Raw genomic sequence first — 20587 nt, 5'->3', positions numbered from 1 at the left:
CACTGTTTCATATTACGGATCCGTTGGGACCACGTGATTACCATCAGCCAATGAGAAGTCCGAACGGTTTCACGTATAAAGGAAAACCCAAGCCAAAGACGACAAAATGTCATTTATGCCAGAAAACTATGGGATCCTTTACAATCAATGGGTTCTTTACGTCATTTTACGGATAGCCTTGACAGATTAAACGTCAACGTCAATTGAGCATCTATCAGTCAACAAAAAAAGCTTCGACCATTAAATGCGATAGAGCATGGTAATTGTTTAATAAATATTAAAACTGGGTTGCGAATTGATTAACACACGTAATAAGGTGTAATTACTAATGCACCGGTTAATTAAAAATTTATGGGAATACCGACAAGTAAGTAGCGGCTTTGTCTGTCCGCGCTTTATATTCGCTCGCCTGTGTACCCATTGTTTATTGTATTTCGGCGCCAGGGTTTTTTTTTATGAGGCGCCACATCCTTTATTACTACTAACATAGTCGTGAATATTAATAGCAGTCGGTTTTGCTTTTCTGTTTTTATTTGTTATTTCCACATTTTGATTTAATTTAACCCTAAGTATGGGCGCTAGAAAAAATCTTTAAATACAAAAGTTTTGGGGAATCGATCGGTGCATCTGATGGTGACCTTAAACTTGACCTTGAGCTTGACCTTCGAGGTTATTTGAAGGTCAAAGCGATTTTTTTAAACGGGAACCCCTATTTTTGACACCGGATTCTGATAGAGCGGAAAATTTTACGTCCGGGTATGAGGTTGAAGTAATCCCAAGAGGTCAAATAATAAGGATTTCCATTTGAAGAAATAAGATCGACCTTCAAATGACCTTGAAAATGGGGTAGATGGGGTAAAGGGTATGACCTTTATTTGTTTTGATTTTTAAGAAGTCATTATTTGACCTCTATTTGACCTCTCGGGATTACTTCAACCTCATACCCGGACGTAAAATTTTCCGCTCTTTCAGAATCCGGTGTCAAAAATAGGGGTTCCCGTTTAAAAAAATCGCTTTGACCTTCAAATAACCTCGAAGGTCAAGCTCAAGGTCAAGTTTAAGGTCACCATCAGATGCACCGATTGATTCCCCAAAACTTTTGTATTTAAAGATTTTTTCTTTGGGTGTGTCCATACTTTTGGGACACCCCGTATATTGGCATTCATAAGTTATAACGAGCTGCATTGAACATAATAACCCGGTTGCGTACCGCCTTACGTATTTTTTTTTACCGTCTACGTTCACCTGTCAATTGTTATTTAAACGTATGTGTGTCCTTTTGCTTATTAAAATTCTCGGCTCGTTATCTTCGTCGTGTTGGTCTACACGTAACAGTCGGACGTCGCCGGTTTATTAAATACGAGAATACCATTATTATTATTATTATTATTCGCGAATATTATCGGACCGGTTTGTCCGAAACAAATGACGTTCTTAAGAAACAGCAGGGTCACCCCACCCTGATGTTCTCTCCAAGTGCTTTCATTTACCACGCCAGCAAACAGTTGCACGTGAAACGTCAAAATTGTCAAATTAATTTGTTATGAAGCTTGTATGGTGGGAATCGGAATCGTAAGTCGGCCATCTTGCTTGACAGAAATTACATTGTTGGCACTGACTCTGAGCAATACAGGTAAGAAAATATGATTTTATTTATTACTGTTATACTATCGTTAATTAATTCGTTTAGATATTATGTGAAATACAGCTGAATAATTTTATTTTCCCGCCTTAATTTGCCCACGCCCTTCTACCATTTTGATTGGTCCACTTAGGCACGTCAAACTGTCAAGTTAGTTACAACAGTTTCCGTTGCCAAGCGAGAGGACGCTATTTGTCAGAAGAGTTTCTCTGATTTTATATGCAACCATCACTTCTCTATAATTTTGTATGGTTATTTATAATTAAGTGCTTACTCTGTAAGGTATTCTATGCAGCCGTGTCTAGCTCGATAAGTAGCCGTTTTGGTGGAGTTTACCAAATCGGAAAAACAGCCCCCGCTGCTGGACTTGCACATGTAACCGGTGGCGACGCACGGCGGTAAGTTGCAAAAACATCGCACGTGATCTGAAAATAGAAATTAAACTCAAATTATCATATGTATTATTTACAACAATCATTCATGGTGATGAAATAGTCCATACTTGCAGTGGAGTCGTAGATTAAGGTAAAATAAGGTGAGAGGATTTTCATTTTACTTTAACAATCATTAATTTCAGTCCTGCTCTAGTGAGCCGTTTAGCGTCAAGGTAACGCTCGGTGCATATAAAGCAAGAGGTCGCGGGTTCGATTCATTGCTCACTTTTTTATTTTTTTTTTTAAACTTATACAACCTAATTGTATGATGCCATTTTTGTCTGTAATATATAATATATTTTTTTTTACTAATAAAACCAAAAAAATTATAACTAATTATTGGGTGCAAGTAGCACTTAGGTTAGTGTCAAGAGGAGACGATTGTCACATTGTTTATGGTCTATAGTTGCTTAAATATCATTGATAAGGCACCTTCGCTTTTAAACCTGTAAATGGATCGTCCCACTCTTATCGACCCACTAATAAACCCTTTTAAGTCAATTTAAAAAAAAAAATGCAACCCAGGTATGTCGACCCCGGTATAATCCAACCGAGATACCTACCCGGGCAGACCGACTATGCTCGTAAAACCCAAGATAAAAGCCCCATGCGCTATCTCTTTTACAAGCTAAAGCACTCACGAGGACTGTTATAGTTAAAATCGGACCGTGGGTACCGGTTAATTGGGAAAAAAATCACCTTTGGTAATTAACCTTTTCTATGGTAAAGAAGAAGCAACGAGTATTTGCTAATATGCTTTAAGACAGGTGATCAACGTTGGACAGATGGCCACCATTATATGTGCTTAGTTAAGTGTATATTACCAGATTGTACCTAATTTTTTTTCTTAAAGAAACAAGCGAAGGTTGGCTTCTCATGGCTGCCTTTGAAAAAACAAAAATTTATATTAACGGTATATTAATTAACACGGGACATAACCAGTCTGTCTCTCTCTCTCTCTCTCTCTGCTGAATGTTCATGTTTATAAATTTATTTTCATGAGGACATCGAGTATACAACGTTTATTGCTCAATCGTTAAAATAATTCGAAAGTTTCTCATACGAAATTCCAAACGGTTTTATAACATTATGATGATGATTATAATGATGTATGGATATTTTCAAATAATCACACGTCCTATATATTCACGTAATTTGAATATATTTATTAACGCGTTAGTATGAAAGGTTTTTGTTTATTAGGCATATATATTATGACAAGAGTCACCTGTTCGTGACCATTAGACCTAGCAATTTCATGCGGCGGCTTCAAGCCGTTTGGTCTAGCGGTTCTGCTTAGGACATATGAAACAAGTGATTCTAGGTTCGAGTCCTTGCTCCGAAAACCACTTTTTTATTTTTTATAACTTCTTAATAGATAATAGGATCTTACTGTATAATATAATTATGTATTTTCTTAAATAATAAAGGCGAAAAACTGATAATTATTTAGGCATTTTGATTTATGTGGACTCTGCATATATTGAAATGGAATTATAAAGTGAGTACCTATTAGAACCACTATTTAAATTCGGGCGCCTCAAGCCGTTTGGTCTAGGGGTTCTGTTGATGACATATCAAACACGTGAACCTAGGTTCGAGTCCTTACCCGGAAAATAACTTTTTTATTTTTTATAACTGTTTAATATAGAATAAGATCTTACTATATAACATAATTATTTATTTTCTTAAATATTAAAGGCGAGAAACTGATAATTATTTAGGCTATTGACAAGTGGCGTTGTTTACAGTCGAGCGCCATCTTGATAATTGACTTATAATGAACATGACCTTACCAGTAAGATTCCAAACAAAATGGCGACCGGTTAAAGATCTTATAAATGCCACTAATAGCAAAAAAAGAAACCTAATTGTATATTTTACGCCATTTTGATTTATGTGGACTCTGGGTATATTGAAATGGAATTATAAAGCGAGTACCTATTAGAACCACTATTTAAATTCGGGCGCCTCAAGCCGTTTGGTCTAGGGGTTTTGTTGATGACATATCAAACACGTGAACTTAGGTTCGAGTCCTTACCAGGAAAATAACTTTTTTATTTTTTATAACTGTTTAATATAGAATAGGATCTTACTATATAACATAATTATTAATATTTTTAAATAATAAAGGCGAAAAACTGATAATTATTTAAGCTATTGTATAAGGGGCGTTGTTTATAGTCGAGCGCCATTAAACGCGCAACAAAATGGCGACCGGTTAAAGATATTATTATAAATGCTATTAATAGCGAAAAAAAGCAACCTAATTGCCGAGATACAAGAAACGCAAGATAATTTGTACGATAGAGAATGAAAAAAGAACCGTTACGGTTTAATAGCACAAGTCGAGAATATAATTTCCGCACGTAGAGAATGCGCCGCGTGATGGAATTATCATTCTCATTATTTATCATCTCGAGCACTATAATAAACATTTTTCGACTATTATATCTAGGGTTGCCCCTAAGGTCCATGGTCCTTCGAACATTTCGGGCGTGGCTACAAGTGACTTCAACCATATATTAATTAAGTGGCATTATTACTGTTCTATCGACTCTGCGCCGCTCCCTAATAAATAAAAATAACCGTGTCCCAGTTATAAACAATGGAAAATATGCAGGACGCATGTGTGTCTTCTATCAGTGATTTAAGCTTTCATCGAATACCAATAAACCTATTTTATTGCCGATAATTACAAGACTGAGACCCACTTAAATAATTATTTATTGCACTTGTATAATATGTTTATTATAATAACTCGATGTTATTGCATCAGTAAATATTATTATTATTTTAAGGACGCCATTTTGTTGTCAAGAAGTAACACCAAGATGGCGGTAATATATGCGTCACGCCTTGTGCATCAAAAAATTACAATTAATGATAGAAAACCAAGGCCAATAAAAAAAAAAAAGACTATAAACATTACAATCTTGACTTAACGATAACGACTTGCTGGCGCCGATAAAAAATAACAAACCGTCATTAATTAGTAATTATCATTACAATTATTACTGTTTGCAAAAAAAAACTGCTTGCTTTAATACACATCAAATATAGGTTTAAATTTCCCGCCCCATGCCACCCAAGATGGCCGCCCCCCCCCCGTCTTTGTCATCAACGTCAATGGAATTTCTGTCTGATCATTAGGCAACATGCATTTCTCTATATTTGACCCTTAATAAACGTTTTTTTTCCGCCCCGGATCGAGTCTCTTGGTCTAGCGGTACCGTACACTAAATTAGAAGCGAGTGATTCTAGGTTCGATTCTTTGCACGGACAAAACTTTTTTTTTATTTTTAATACCTATTTAATTGGTTTAGTGTGTTTTTAAAATAAGATATTTATTTGTATATTGTTATTTTGTAAATAAAAATGAACTGGATGGATTTTACTTGATACTAAGCATGGCGTATGAAATTAGAGGGTCACTAGTTATCATTAGAAGCATAATTTTGTTCCTGCCGGACCGAGCCGCTTGGCTTAGCGGTTGCGTTAAGTGGATATGAACCAAGGGGTCTTAGGTTCGATTCTTGCTCAAAAAAAAAAACTTTTTTTATTTTTTTTTAATGTGCATTATTGTATTCTTAAGGCCACTCCTTTAAATATTTTTGTTTTATAATAAAAACGACAAAATTCTGATTAACCGCGGCCATTATGCGCTTGACGTGACGTCATCCCATGCATGAAAGGGACAAAATGGCCGCCATTATGTTTTTTCTTTTAACTTAACACGCCATCTTTGATTTCTATTCATAATTTGAAATTAAATGAAATGTTGGGCGCCACTGTGGTTGTTCGCCTCTCGCAACGTGCTATTTTAAATAATAACAGAGCGTATAATATCAAAGGAATTTCGTCGGACCATCACCGAGTTAATTGTATATTCTCCGCTTATTTTTATATAATGATTTGATGAGAGTCCTGGACCGGGTATAATAACACCGGGTAATTTCAGGCCCATTTTCTATACACAAATTGTAGTTTAATAATGTTAAATCCGTCCCTGTCGTCAGGTAGAATAACTGTATCATTGTCCCTTTCAAGAGGCTTTATCTGGTGGGCAAATTTCTCTCTTTATTCTTTTTTCTGTTGCGAAAGAAAGAAAGAGTATATCGACAGACGACAAGCAGGTTACATTCTGTCGGGTGGTCTAATTAATTGCTTCTTTAGACGAGACGGTTTTTGCCATGTCTCCAATACGATGCAATTTAGGATTTTTTCGTTTTTTGACAAGGCTTCAATTGGGAAAAAACACTATTAGGATAAACTCAAATTTCGAGTACAGTATCCGCTTCATTTATAGCAGCAAATAGACCACATTTTAGAGATGCGGTCGAAACTCAAAAAATTGACTTTTTGGCAATAAAACCCATCTGAGACCCAGGAATCATTGACGATCGTAATGAATTGATGCCTCACGTCTTTAGTTGGTTCAATTACATACAGAAAGTAACATTTCAAGATGATTCAAGGCATATGAGAGAGGTGAGATGCGGTAGAAACTCAAAAAATGGACTTTTTGGCATTAAAACCCATCTGAGAGCCAAGAATCATTGACGATCGTAATGAATTGATGCCTCACGTCTTTAGTTGGTTCAATTACATACGAAAAGTGACATTTCAAGATGATTCAAGGCATATGAGAGAGGTGAGATGCGGTAGAAACTCAAAAAATTGACTTTTTGGCATTAAAACCCATCTGAGATCCAGGAATCATTGACGATCGTAATGAATTGATGCCTCACGTCTTTAGTTGGTTCAATTACATACGAAAAGTAACATTTCAAGATAATTCAAGGCATATGAGAGAGGTGAGATGCGGTAGAAACTCAAATAATCAACTTTTCACACACTTTTTGGCATTAAAACCCATCTGAGACCCAGGAATCATTGACGATCGTAATGAATTAATGCCTCACGTCTTTAGTTGGTTTAATTACATACAAAAAGTGACATTTCAAGATGATTCAAGGCATATGAGAGAGGTGAGATGCGGTAGAAACTAAAAAATGGACTTTTTACCCATTTTTTGGCATTAAAACCCATCTGAGATCCAGGAATCATGGACGATCGCAATTAATTGATGCCTCACGTCTTTAGTTGGTTCAATTATATACGAAAAGTGACATTTCAAGATGATTCAAGGCATATGAGAGAGGTGAGATGCGGTAGAAACTCAAAAAATGGACTTTTTAACCCACTTTTTGGCCTTAAAACCCATCTGAGAGCCAAGAATCATTGACGATCGTAATGAATTGATGCCTCACGTCTTTAGTTGGTTCAATTACATACGAAAAGTAACATTTCAAGATAATTCAAGGCATATGAGAGAGGTGAGATGCGGTAGAAACTCAAATAATCAACTTTTCACACACTTTTTGGCATTAAAACCCATCTGAGACCCAGGAATCATTGACGATCGTAATGAATTAATGCCTCACGTCTTTAGTTGGTTCAATTACATACAAAAAGTGACATTTCAAGATGATTCAAGGCATATGAGAGAGGTGAGATGCGGTAGAAACTCAAAAAATGGACTTTTTGGCATTAAAACCCATCTGAGAGCCAAGAATCATTGACGATCGTAATGAATTGATGCCTCACGTCTTTAGTTGGTTCAATTATATACGAAAAGTGACATTTCAAGATGATTCAAGGCATATGAGAGAGGTGAGATGCGGTAGAAACTCAAAAAATGGACTTTTTACCCACTTTTTGGCCTTAAAACCCATCTGAGAGCCAAGAATCATTGACGATCGTAATGAATTGATGCCTCACGTCTTTAGTTGGTTCAATTACATACGAAAAGTAACATTTCAAGATAATTCAAGGCATATGAGAGAGGTGAGATGCGGTAGAAACTCAAATAATCAACTTTTCACACACTTTTTGGCATTAAAACCCATCTGAGACCCAGGAATCATTGACGATCGTAATGAATTAATGCCTCACGTCTTTAGTTGGTTCAATTACATACAAAAAGTGACATTTCAAGATGATTCAAGGCATATGAGAGAGGTGAGATGCGGTAGAAACTCAAAAAATGGACTTTTTGGCATTAAAACCCATCTGAGAGCCAAGAATCATTGACGATCGTAATGAATTGATGCCTCACGTCTTTAGTTGGTTCAATTACATACGAAAAGTGACATTTCAAGATGATTCAAGGCATATGAGAGAGGTGAGATGCGGTAGAAACTCAAAAAATTGACTTTTTGGCATTAAAACCCATCTGAGATCCAGGAATCATTGACGATCGTAATGAATTGATGCCTCACGTCTTTAGTTGGTTCAATTACATACGAAAAGTAACATTTCAAGATAATTCAAGGCATATGAGAGAGGTGAGATGCGGTAGAAACTCAAATAATCAACTTTTCACACACTTTTTGGCATTAAAACCCATCTGAGACCCAGGAATCATTGACGATCGTAATGAATTAATGCCTCACGTCTTTAGTTGGTTCAATTACATACAAAAAGTGACATTTCAAGATGATTCAAGGCATATGAGAGAGGTGAGATGCGGTAGAAACTAAAAAATGGACTTTTTACCCATTTTTTGGCATTAAAACCCATCTGAGATCCAGGAATCATGGACGATCGCAATTAATTGATGCCTCACGTCTTTAGTTGGTTCAATTATATACGAAAAGTGACATTTCAAGATGATTCAAGGCATATGAAAGAGGTGAGATGCGGTAGAAACTCAAAAATGGACTTTTTACCCACTTTTTGGCCTTAAAACCCATCTGAGACCCAGGAATCATTGACGATCGTAATGAATTGATGCCACACGTCTTTAGTTGGTTCAATTACATACGAAAAGTAACATTTTAAGATGATTCAAGGCATATGAGAGAGGTGAGATGCGGTAGAAACTCAATAAACAGAGTTTTTATCATGAAAACTCATCCGAGACCCATGAATTGTTTTAACAATTTGACAAATATGACAGTGGCGTCTACATTCAAAAATCTGTTAAATCCGTCCCATGCACTTTCCTAATCTCTCTATCTATACCCCTGGTAATGGTCGAATACCAGGTAAATGGGACGAAAATTCGTAAATAGACATCGAAGGTCGCACCGGGTACTTATATAGACAAAGGACGGCGCCACCGTTATTATTATTATTATATTGGCGCAATTAGCAAGTTACGACTAGTAAGGTGGGTTCGGGTTCGTGCGATATTTACTATGTTTGCTAGTGGCGCCTCCGTATCTATGTACATAGGGCCGGTAAAACAGAACTCTTTTTTTTTTAATTTATTTTTGACAAGTGACACTATTGACGTACACGCTACTCGGCCGATTATAATTGACAGGGGTGAATTATGAAAAATGGAACATAAAACTGAGAGGCCCGGCAACGCGGGGCCCAACTGGGTGCACCGCGACGGGTTCTCGGAACCATTGTTTTATGCCGACCATCAACGGACCCCACGGGCAGAATAAATTACATAGTCGCCCTCTCACTCTCTCTCTCTCTCTCTCTCTTTCGCTTACTTTGTGTTTGTTTAAGTTGGTTAATTATGAATTATGACGAGGCGCTTTTTTTCGGGAGGGCCCCCATTATTAAACAATAACCGAGGAATGCTTTTTTGTTTCTTTATTGTACCTGCTTGGCTTTAAACAATGCCTTGTTGGGGGGCTCCGGCTTTATCTTAGAAAACTTCCTGTTTGTTTTGGGATTTTTCAGATTTTGATTCGAGTAGTAGGGCCTTCACTATAAGTTCGTCTTTGTCTAATGGCAATGATATATTTGAATACGTATAAGTAGTCACACATAGCAAATAGGACCCCCTGTATATCTCTCTCTGTCTTACGTTATGCTTGCGTCACAAGTTTATCACAATAATAGACAAAGGGCTCAAGACATTGAGACGTTTTCAACGATAATTCGGAAGCGTCCCTCGTATATCGAACAAAAGGTCTTATAATCGGGTGGCGCCAGTCAAAAGTCTGGCATTTAAGTAGTCGTTACTGTTTTGAGACGTTTCAAGGGCCCCAGGGCCGTAGTATCTGGTGCCCATATACCAACAAAAGGCATTTTTACTATCCGTTTAACGGCGCTAGCTTTTATGTTGTGAGACAAACGTTTAGGACTTTGTTTAGGTCGTTTGTAAACGTGTTAATTAACTAATTAATTAATAATTAAAATTTGTCGTTGTGCCGTACAACAAAAAGAAAGAAAGAGGTCTATATTGCGGCAATAAGCCGCTCCGTCTAATCCCGGATTAGAGAAAAACCGCATGCAAATGTAAAATTAAACACGAATACGTTTGATCTTCCGCATGTTTAAGCGCTTTTGATAATTCCCCAGTCAACACCGTTATCTTTGGAGATTTTCTCACTTTTTTCTGACTAATTAATTAATATACGACAATCGCAAAAAGCGAAGCGACTGATAACCATAATGGGGGGGGACAGGGGTGAGGTGAGCAAGAGTCAACGTTAACAAGAAGAACAACAACAACAACAATCGACTCTCTGGCTGTTAATTATTTATAAATGCGATAACGATAAACCGCATTTTATCGCTTTTAAACATGACTCATATATATATATGCATTATGGATGTTATTCGAAATATTATTATGGCGTATAAGATATAGTGCGTTTTCTATACTCCGTAATGTAAGAAAATTAACGTTTCAAGGCAATTGAGGAGTGAAATGCCAATATATTATTTTCTGATGTGATAAAGGAACCAAAAGAGGCAGATAAAAGCGGCGATTCTCACTATATTAAAATGCATTACTTACCTCACTTACCGAACCGATCGGTAAATAATAATCTGGTTATTTGCGCTACTTTTTCCGATAAGATAATCCCGAACATAGAATTTAAATTCAGGAGTCGTGAAAAATCGATTTATTACCCATTTTATTGATATATACACGCACCAAATTGTATTAATCAAAAAAAATAATCGTTGTCTTAAATATCAGGGTAACATGTATCCAGAAAATGTTTCATGTGAACTTTGAATGGTTTCCAGGGGGCCATAAAATAACATCATTGGTTTGACCTTGAGTGAACGTCTTCAAGGTCAAACGAAGGCCAACTTCACTTTTTTGCATAGAAACCTCTATTTTTTTTAATAGTATCTGATTTAGCGTTAAGAAATAAGTAACTTTCATCTGACACTTTTTTAAATGCCACCTCTCCTTTTCGAGATATTAATTCTTGATTCTTTTACGAATTTCAACAGGAATAGGTTTGATTCAGCAATTCTTCAATATTGTTGTGACAAGGCATCGTTGATCAATGATCAATGCAAGTTGTTATGATGCGAACATATTCTATAGTGAACAGATCTCACGTGTTGGTCCCAGGTATTTCAGGCGATTGCAAACAAATAATGATGAATAAAGTAAATGAGAGATTAATATTTCAAAAATTTGTTAAAAATTAATAATTATTTCTTAAATAAACCCCAAAACACATCTCGTGAGAGGAAACTTTAATAATAATACCCATTAAATCCCAAATAGATTTTTTTTTTATCATTAGGACCCACTGTGTTGTAATTTTTGTCTAGCAAAATGCCTTGTATCGACCACTGTGCATCGCATGAATATTATAATAATACACGGCAAATGCTAAAACGTCAAACGTTGCCGAATTATCACGGCTAAAAAAACCCGATTTGGTAAAAGATATGCACATATTCGGATTCTCCAGAGTCTCTTGAATAATTCCGTACCAATTTCAGGAACTTCTGAGCTATTTTAAGCATTTTATCAATGAAATTAGGAAGCAAGTCCGGGCCGATTCATCCACGTTGACGCCATGTTGTCACAACCGCCATTATAATTGGGCATAAACGTCAAAATCGACCATTTTCAAACGATGATTTCGGGCATAAAAAAAGGTTTTTGCTTTATGATTTGTACATGGAAAAATAGCATAAAGCCTTAGGAACAGTTTAACATCAATTCTGAACCGATTCAAATCGGTTTTAGTAGTTAAATTTCGATTATAAAAAGGGTCTTTTTGCGGGCGTTTTCGTTGCCATGGAGACGCGGCCATGGCTGGCTTTGAGAATAGCCGGTGCGCAAGGTGATGTTGTCAAAACGGCCGCCATTAAAATTGGGCATAGACGTCAAAATCGACCATTTTCAGACGATGATTTCTGGCATAAAAAAAGGTTTTTGCCTTACGATTTGTACATGAAAACATAGTATAAAGCCTTAGGAACAGTTTAACATCAATTCTGGACCGATTCCAATCGGTTTTAGTAGTCAAATTTCGATTATAAAAAGGGTCTTTTTTCGGCGTTTTCGTTGCCATGGGTGGCTTTGAGAATTCATCAGTGTGCAGGGTGATTTTTCGTGCTTGGGACTTTTTTGAAAAAAAATTACTTTTAGGGTACTTGTAAAAATAGCGAAAAAACGAAATTTTAGTATGTTATAGTAAAATGAATGGCGCATCTGCTCGATTGGTTTTGGTTTATCTATCACTTACAGGGTGCTCACAATTAATTTCCAAAGTCAAAAAATGTTAAAAAATTCATAACTCAAAAACGCTTTTACTTAAAATTAAGGTTAATATTGCAAAACATTCTTCTTGTCACACGCTACAAACTGCCCATAAGCCATTTGGCTCTAGGGGGCGCCACTAAAAAGTTATTAGGGTTGGAAAAAAAAAGTGTAAAAAAGGGTATTTTTGACTGAGCACTGCTCACCCTGTATAAATGATAGCGTTAAACTTAATACGCCGTTTTATTTGGAAAGAATAGAGGTGTAATTAATCTAAATAAAATTTTTCTAAATTTTGCACCATAAAAATTTTATCCCGAAAAAACTAAAAAAAAATCAATTTTTTTAATGATTTTTTTTTTCTCCCAAAAAAAACTATTTTTTGAAAAAAATTTCTTAATAAAATTTGTAGCTCCCAATAAGGCGAACATATCTTCTGTGAGTCACTATTTCCGGAAAGATACCGTTAAACCGTCAGAGGAGCTAGAAGATCACACATGTCTAAAACTATGGACGTTAAAAAAAAATACTTCCCGTATGCTGACAATAACCAAAAACTATATCGCACTGTCTCACGTAAACTCTAATCGATCTGTAGAGTTTCATAATATTCAAAGAACCGTGCGACCTGTATCGAATCAAGACTGGAAAAATTGGACAAAATTTTTTTTTTGACTTTAAAAGCATCCTACTCCTAAACAAATGAAAATTTGTAAATAATCACGTTGTAGCCTTATATTTCTCGATTATAAAAAGTTAAACATCTTTTCTCTAACCTAAATACAACCAAAGTTATAAGCACTTTTGTTCGGCGGGTCCGAATTTTGTGCGAAAACTCCCCTGCGGCAAAGCCCCTCCATTAGAGCTTCGCTCTAATAACTAGTGGTAATTTGTGTTCAACTTAGTTGGCTGTGACAGTAGTTGAACGAGTTTGCGTTGTCATGGTTACCAAACAAAAATAATATATCAAGCTTTCGCGCCACTTTTGATTCATGTTAATGTTTGCTGGATTGGTAATGACGGGCCCGCAAGATCGCTTGATATAACATTCATGGATTTTTCCACATGGGGTTTTATTAAGAACCAGTTTTATCAAACTACGCCTCAAATTTAGAGGACCTAAGTTTAAAAATTTAAGGGAAGCGTGCAATCAAATGTTTAAAATTCTGGTGCTAATTCCTTTATTTTCTCCATCTGTGCATTTGTATCTACTAATTAAACTATTACTGTACCCTTAGTCTGAAAGTAGTAAAGGAAACAGGGCGAATTCTTTAAGAGCGACCCCCGTACGTTCGAGTAGTCGAGTACGGCTCCAAAGTGGTCCCACTATTCCGGGAACTCTGTCTGTTTCAAATGCCCTACTAGAGACGACAATTTTATTTTTTTTTTGTTAATTGCTTCTGGCGACAACATCGATTCAGAGACGACGACAGTCGTCTGAACCCCGTGTGTATTTTCGGAGAAATTGAATTATTGTCACGATAAAAAATCAATTTTTTTTTAGTGTAACATTTTGGTGGTTCAAAATTTAGAAAAATTCCATTAGGATTAATTAAACCTGCATCCATTCCGAATAAAACTACGTATCAAGTGTAACGCTATCATTTATACAGGCCGAGCATTGTTCATTTGAAAATGCCCTTGTGCACACTTTTTTTTCTACTTTTTTGAACTTTGAAAATTAATCGTGCGCACCCTGTATGTCATAGACGAGCGAAAACCAATCGAGCGAATGCGCCATTGATTTTACTATAACATACTAAAATTTCATGTTATCGCTATTTTAACAAGTACCCTAAAAGTAATTTTTTTCCAAAAAAGTACCAAGCACGAAAAATCACCCTGCAACCTATGGCCGCGTCTCCATGGCAACGAAAACGGCCCTTTTTATAATCGGAATTTAACTACTAAAACCGATTGGAATCGGGCCAGAATTGATGTTAAACTGTTCCTAAGGCTTTATACTATTTTTCCATGTACAAATCATTACACATCTCGTGAGAGTCCCGAAATCATCGTCTGAAAATGGTCGATTTTGACGTTTATGTCCAATCTTAATGGCCGCCCTTTTTACAACATCACCTTGCGCACCGGCTATTCTCAAAGCCAGCAGCCATGGCCGCGTCTCCATGGCAACGAAAACGGCCGAAAAACGGCCCTTTTTATAATCGAAATTTAACTACTAAAACCGATTGGAATCGGGCCAGAATTGATGCTAAACTGTTCCTAAGGCCTTATACTATTTTTCCATGTACAAATCATATGGTAAATACCCTTTTTTATACTCTAAACCGTCGTCTGAAAATGGTCGATTTTGACGTCTATGCCCAACAATTTTAATGGCGGCTGTTCTGACAACATGGCGTCAAAGTGGAAGTTTCGGCGGCTCGGACTTGCTTCCTAATTTCATTGATAAAATGCCTAAAATGGCTCAAAACTTTCTACAGAGAATTGGTATGGAAATATTCAAAAGACTCTGGACAATCCGAATATGTGCATATCTTTCAACAAATCGGGTTCTTTTAGCCGTGATAATTCGACAAAGTTTGACGTTTTAAAAAATTACCGTGTAAATGCGACCCAGTGGCCACACAAGGCATTTTGCTAGACAAAAATTGCAACACAGTGGGTCCTAATGATAAAAAAAAAAATCCAAAAGGTTTGAAATATTGTGCATAAGTGTCTATGTCCAATGCTAGAGTCATATTATGTATTATAGCATGATTGATTAGAAAGGTTCTCTGAAGCATAATATCCATGACCCTAGTTCTACAGGGGTTAGGTGAAAAGTACAAAGAAAAGTTCTTTTGGAGTTTTACACATCTCGTGAGAGTATAGTTTTTCCTCATTTAGAAATGTCAAATTTTGACAGATGGTTAGTGTCTTCTCATGGAACACCCTATATATGAATTCATAGTTAAAAAAAAGCGACGAATATTCTGATTTCAAATGTATATGGTTCAACTACTTTTAGTTAAACCGGTTTGCAATAAGCGGGATCTTGGTAAGCGGTGCCATTGATATTGTGTGACATTTACTAGGAAACAAGTAATACTATAATAAAAATTGAACAAGATTATATATAAATTGTATTAATAATGGCGGGGGTCATAGAGAGCCAGTTATAATGTATTTTTATCAAAAAAACTAAATGAAATAAATCGAGAAAAAAAAATTATATCCAGTTCCCCCCCATGCCAACTGGCGGATTGTTCTCATGGGACAAAAGGCCCATCAAACCCATAATTGCGCGGTGGGAGCAAAGAATAAAAAAAAAACACACACACACGGACAGGATGAATAGAACGAAGAAAAAGAAGAGCATCGGTCGATTCTTGCGGGCGTGTGCGCCCTATAATTTACCGGACCCATAAGTGCTTATTATTTACCTGGGCTCCGGGTATATAACTCGTTAAACATAATTAGGGAAAGAACCCCGTTTTTTTTTTTCTCGAATTTCCAGACCCTTTCGTGTTTAAAAACGATCTATAGCTAAAGCCGAAAATACTGAAAGTAGGATGTAAAATAGTTACAAATGTTGTGTGTAAAGCTACGTTTCCCCCGGAGAAACATGAAGGAACTATTGTGTTTCTGTTGCTTAAAGATGTGTCCCAAAGTGTTTCTTCATGTTTCGGCAACAAATGTTGCGTGTTTGCGATTGTTGGTGGTTTCCAGTTTTAGCGGTAACACATCTCGTGAGAGTGGGAACAACAGGGAACAGAAACATATTGTTGTCTGAGTGGAAACAAATTGTTTTTTTAACTTCCAAGGCATGTATCTTTATTAAAAATTTTTTTTGGAAAAAACGCTAAAATGGGTGTTCAATGATTTTATTAGAGGAAGTTGTGTTTAAATTTTCAACTCTCTAACTTCATTATTTTCAGAGATATGAGCATTTTGTGCTTGGGAACTTTAATTTCTTTGTAAAAATGTTTTTTTCAACTTCCAAAGCATGTATCTTTATTAAAAAAAATGTTTGGAAAAAATGCTGAAATACGTGTTCAATGATTTTATTAGAGGAAGTCGTGTTTAAATTTTCAACTCTCTAACTTCATTATTTTCAGAGATATGATCATTTTGTGCTTGGGAACTTTAATTTCTTTGTAAAAGTGTTTTTTTCAACTTCCAAGGCATGTATCTTTATTAATAAAAATGTTTGGAAAAAATGCTGAAATAGGTGTTCAATGATTTTATTAGAGGAAGTTGTGTTTAAATTTTCAACTCTCTAACTTCATTATTTTCGGAGATATGAGCATTTTGTGCTTGGGAACTTTAATTTCTTTGTAAAAACGTTTTTTTCAACTTCCAAGGCATGTATCTTTATTGAAAAAAATTTTTGGAAAAAATGCTGAAATAGGTGTTCAATGATTTTATTAGAGGAAGTTGTATTTAAATTTTCAACTCTCTAACTTCAGTATTTTCAGAGATATGAGCATTTTGTGCTTGGGAACTTTAATTTCTTTGTAAAAATGTTTTTTTCAACTTCCAAGGCATGTATCTTTATTAAAAAAAATTTTTGGAAAAAATGCTGAAATAGGTGTTCAATGATTTTATTAGAGGAAGTCGTGTTTAAATTTTCAACTCTCTAACTTTATTATTTTCAGAGTTATGAGCATTTTGTGCTTGAGAACTTTAATTTCTTTGTAAAAATGTTTTTTTCAACTTCCAAGGCATGTATCTTAATTTAAAAAAATTTTTGGAAAAAATGCTGAAATAGGTGTTCAATGATTTTATTAGAGGAAGTTGTGTTTAAATTTTCAACTCTCTAACTTCAGTATTTTCAGAGATATGAGCATTTTGTGCTTGGGAACTTTAATTTCTTTGTAAAAATGTTTTTTTTTAACTTCCAAGGCATGTATCTTTATTGAAAAAAATGTTTGGAAAAAATGCTGAAATATGTGTCCAATGATTTTATTAGAGGAAGTCGTGTTTAAATTTTCAACTCTATTACTTCAGTATTTTCAGAGTTATGAGCATTTTGTGCTTGGAAACTTTAATTTCTTTGTAAAAATGTTTTTTTCAACTTCCAAGGCATGTATCTTTATTCAAAGAAATGTTTGGAAAAAATGCTGAAATAGGTGTCCAATGATTTTATTAGAGGAAGTCGTGTTTAAATTTTCAACTCTATTACTTCAGTATTTTCAGAGTTATGAGCATTTTGTGCTTGGAAACTTTAATTTCTTTGTAAAAATGTTTTTTTCAACTTCCAAGGCATGTATCTTTATTGAAAAAAATGTTTGGAAAAAATGCTGAAATAGGTGTTCAATGATTTTATTAGAGGATGTTGTGTTTAAATTTTCAACTCTCTAACTTCATTATTTTCGGAGATAGGAGCATTTTGTGCTTAGGAACTTTAATTTTTTTGTAAAAATGTTTTTTTCTAACTTCCAAGGCATGTATCTTTATTTAAAAAAATGTTTGGAAAAAATGCTGAAATAGGTGTTCAATGATTTTATTAGAGGAAGTTGTGTTTAAATTTTCAACTCTCTAACTTCATTATTTTCGGAGATATGAGCATTTTGTGCTTGGGAACTTTAATTTCTTTGTAAAAACGTTTTTTTCAACACATCTCGTGAGAGTTCTTTATTAAAAAAAATTTTTGGAAAAAATGCTGAAATAGGTGTTCAATGATTTTATTAGAGGAAGTTGTGTTTAAATTTTCAACTCTCTAACTTCAGTATTTTCAGAGATATGAGCATTTTGTGCTTGGGAACTTTAATTTCTTTGTAAAAATGTTTTTTTTTAACTTCCAAGGCATGTATCTTTATTGAAAAAAATGTTTGGAAAAAATGCTGAAATATGTGTCCAATGATTTTATTAGAGGAAGTCGTGTTTAAATTTTCAACTCTATTACTTCAGTATTTTCAGAGTTATGAGCATTTTGTGCTTGGAAACTTTAATTTCTTTGTAAAAATGTTTTTTTCAACTTCCAAGGCATGTATCTTTATTAAAAAATGTTTGGAAAAAATGCTGAAATAGGTGTTCAATGACTTTATTAGAGGAAGTTGTGTTTAAATTTTCAACTCTCTAACTTCATTATTTTCAGAGATATGAGCATTTTGTGCTTGGGAACTTTAATTTCTTTGTAAAAATGTTTTTTTCAACTTCCAAGGCATGTATCTTTATTAAAAAATTTTTTTGAAAAAAATGCTGAAATAGGTGTTCAATGACTTTATTAGAGGAAGTTGTGTTTAAATTTTCAACTCTCTAACTCCATTATTTTCAGAGATATGACCATTTTGTGCTTGGGAACTTTAATTTCTTTGTAAAAATGTTTTTTTCAACTTCCAAGGCATGTATCTTTATTAAAAAAAATGTTTGGAAAAAATGCTGAAATAGGTGTTCAATGATTTTATAAGAGGAAGTTGTGTTTAAATTTTCAACTCTCTAACTTCATTATTTTCAGAGATATGAGCATTTTGTGCTTGGGAACTTTAATTTCTTTGTAAAAGTGTTTTTTTCAACTTCCAAGGCATGTATCTTTATTAAAAAAATGTTTGGAAAAAATGCTGAAATAGGTGTTCAATGACTTTATTAGAGGAAGTTGTGTTTAAATTTTCAACTCTCTAACTTCATTATTTTCAGAGATATGAGCATTTTGTGCTTGGGAACTTTAATTTCTTTGTAAAAATGTTTTTTTCAACTTCCAAGGCATGTATCTTTATTAAAAAATTTTTTTGAAAAAAATGCTGAAATAGGTGTCCAATGATTTTATTAGAGGAAGTTGTGTTTAAATTTTCAACTCTCTAACTTCATTATTTTCAGAGATATGAGCATTTTGTGCTTGGGAACTTTAATTTCTTTGTAAAAATGTTTTTTTCAACTTCCAAGGCATGTATCTTTATTAAAAAATTTTTTTGAAAAAATGCTGAAATATGTGTCCAATAATTTTATTAGAGGAAGTTGTGTTTAAATTTTCAACTCTCTAACTTTAGTATTTTCAGAGATATGAGCATTTTGTGCTTGGGAACTTTAATTTCTTTGTAAAAATGTTTTTTTCAACTTCCAAGGCATATATCTTTATTGAAAAAAATGTTTGGAAAAAATGCTGAAATAGGTGTTCAATGATTTTATGAGAGGAAGTTGTGTTTAAATTTTCAACTCTCTAACTTCATTATTTTCAGAGTTATGACCATTTTGTGCTTGGGAATATTAATTTCTTTGTAAAAATGTTTTTTTCAACTTCCAAGGCATGTATCTTTATTGAAAAAAATGTTTGGAAAAAATGCTGAAATAGGTGTTCAATGATTTTATTAGAGGAAGTTGTGTTTAAATTTTCAACTCTCTAACTTCATTATTTTCGGAGATATGAGCATTTTGTGCTTGGGAACTTTAATTTCTTTGTAAAAACGTTTTTTTCAACTTCCAAGGCATGTATCTTTATTAAAAAAAATTTTTGGAAAAAATGCTGAAATATGTGTTCAATGATTTTATTAGAGGAAGTTGTGTTTAAATTTTCAACTCTCTAACTTCATTATTTTCGGAGATATGAGCATTTTGTGCTTGGGAACTTTAATTTCTTTGTAAAAATGTTTTTTTCAACTTCCAAGGCATGTATCTTTATTAAAAAAAATTTTTGGAAAAAATGCTGAAATATGTGTTCAATGACTTTATTAGAGGAAGTTGTGTTTAAATTTTCAACTCTCTAACTTCAGTATTTTCAGAGATATGAGCATTTTGTGCTTGGGAACTTTAATTTCTTTGTAAAAATGTTTTTTTTAACTTCCAAGGCATGTATCTTTATTGAAAAAAATGTTTGGAAAAAATGCTGAAATATGTGTCCAATGATTTTATTAGAGGAAGTTGTGTTTAAATTTTCAACTCTCTAACCTCATTATTTTCAGAGATATGAGCATTTTGTGCTTGGGAACTTTAATTTCTTTGTAAAAATGTTTTTTTCAACTTCCAAGGCATGTATCTTTATTGAAAAAAATGTTTGGAAAAAATGCTGAAATATGTGTCCAATGATTTTATTAGAGGAAGTTGTGTTTAAATTTTCAACTCTCTAACTTCAGTATT

At 34.4% G+C, this 20587-nt stretch overlaps 2 protein-coding genes across 3 annotated transcripts in view; one reads left to right on the top strand and one right to left on the bottom strand.

Annotated features, from left to right (window-relative positions):
* The window catches only part of LOC126746783 (uncharacterized), a 47107-nt gene that overhangs the window by 17586 nt on the left and 8934 nt on the right, over positions 1 to 20587 (bottom strand). For both annotated transcript variants that reach the window (XM_050455166.1, XM_050455165.1), the window contains exon 2: positions 1917 to 2067. In XM_050455166.1, coding sequence (XP_050311123.1) covers positions 1917 to 2067 — 151 coding nt within the window. The remainder of the gene's footprint in view (positions 1 to 1916; positions 2068 to 20587) is intronic.
* LOC126746766 (glutamate receptor ionotropic, kainate 1-like) overlaps positions 1484 to 20587 on the top strand; it is a 71246-nt gene continuing 52142 nt past the window's right edge. The window contains exon 1 of the mRNA XM_050455119.1: positions 1484 to 1633. Within this exon, the coding sequence (XP_050311076.1) occupies positions 1555 to 1633 (79 nt within the window). The 5' untranslated portion in view covers positions 1484 to 1554. The remainder of the gene's footprint in view (positions 1634 to 20587) is intronic.

Source organism: Anthonomus grandis, chromosome 18 (genome assembly GCF_022605725.1).
Source record: "Anthonomus grandis grandis chromosome 18, icAntGran1.3, whole genome shotgun sequence".
Taxonomy (NCBI): Eukaryota; Metazoa; Arthropoda; class Insecta; order Coleoptera; family Curculionidae; genus Anthonomus; species Anthonomus grandis.
This window is presented reverse-complemented; position numbering and strand designations above follow the sequence as displayed.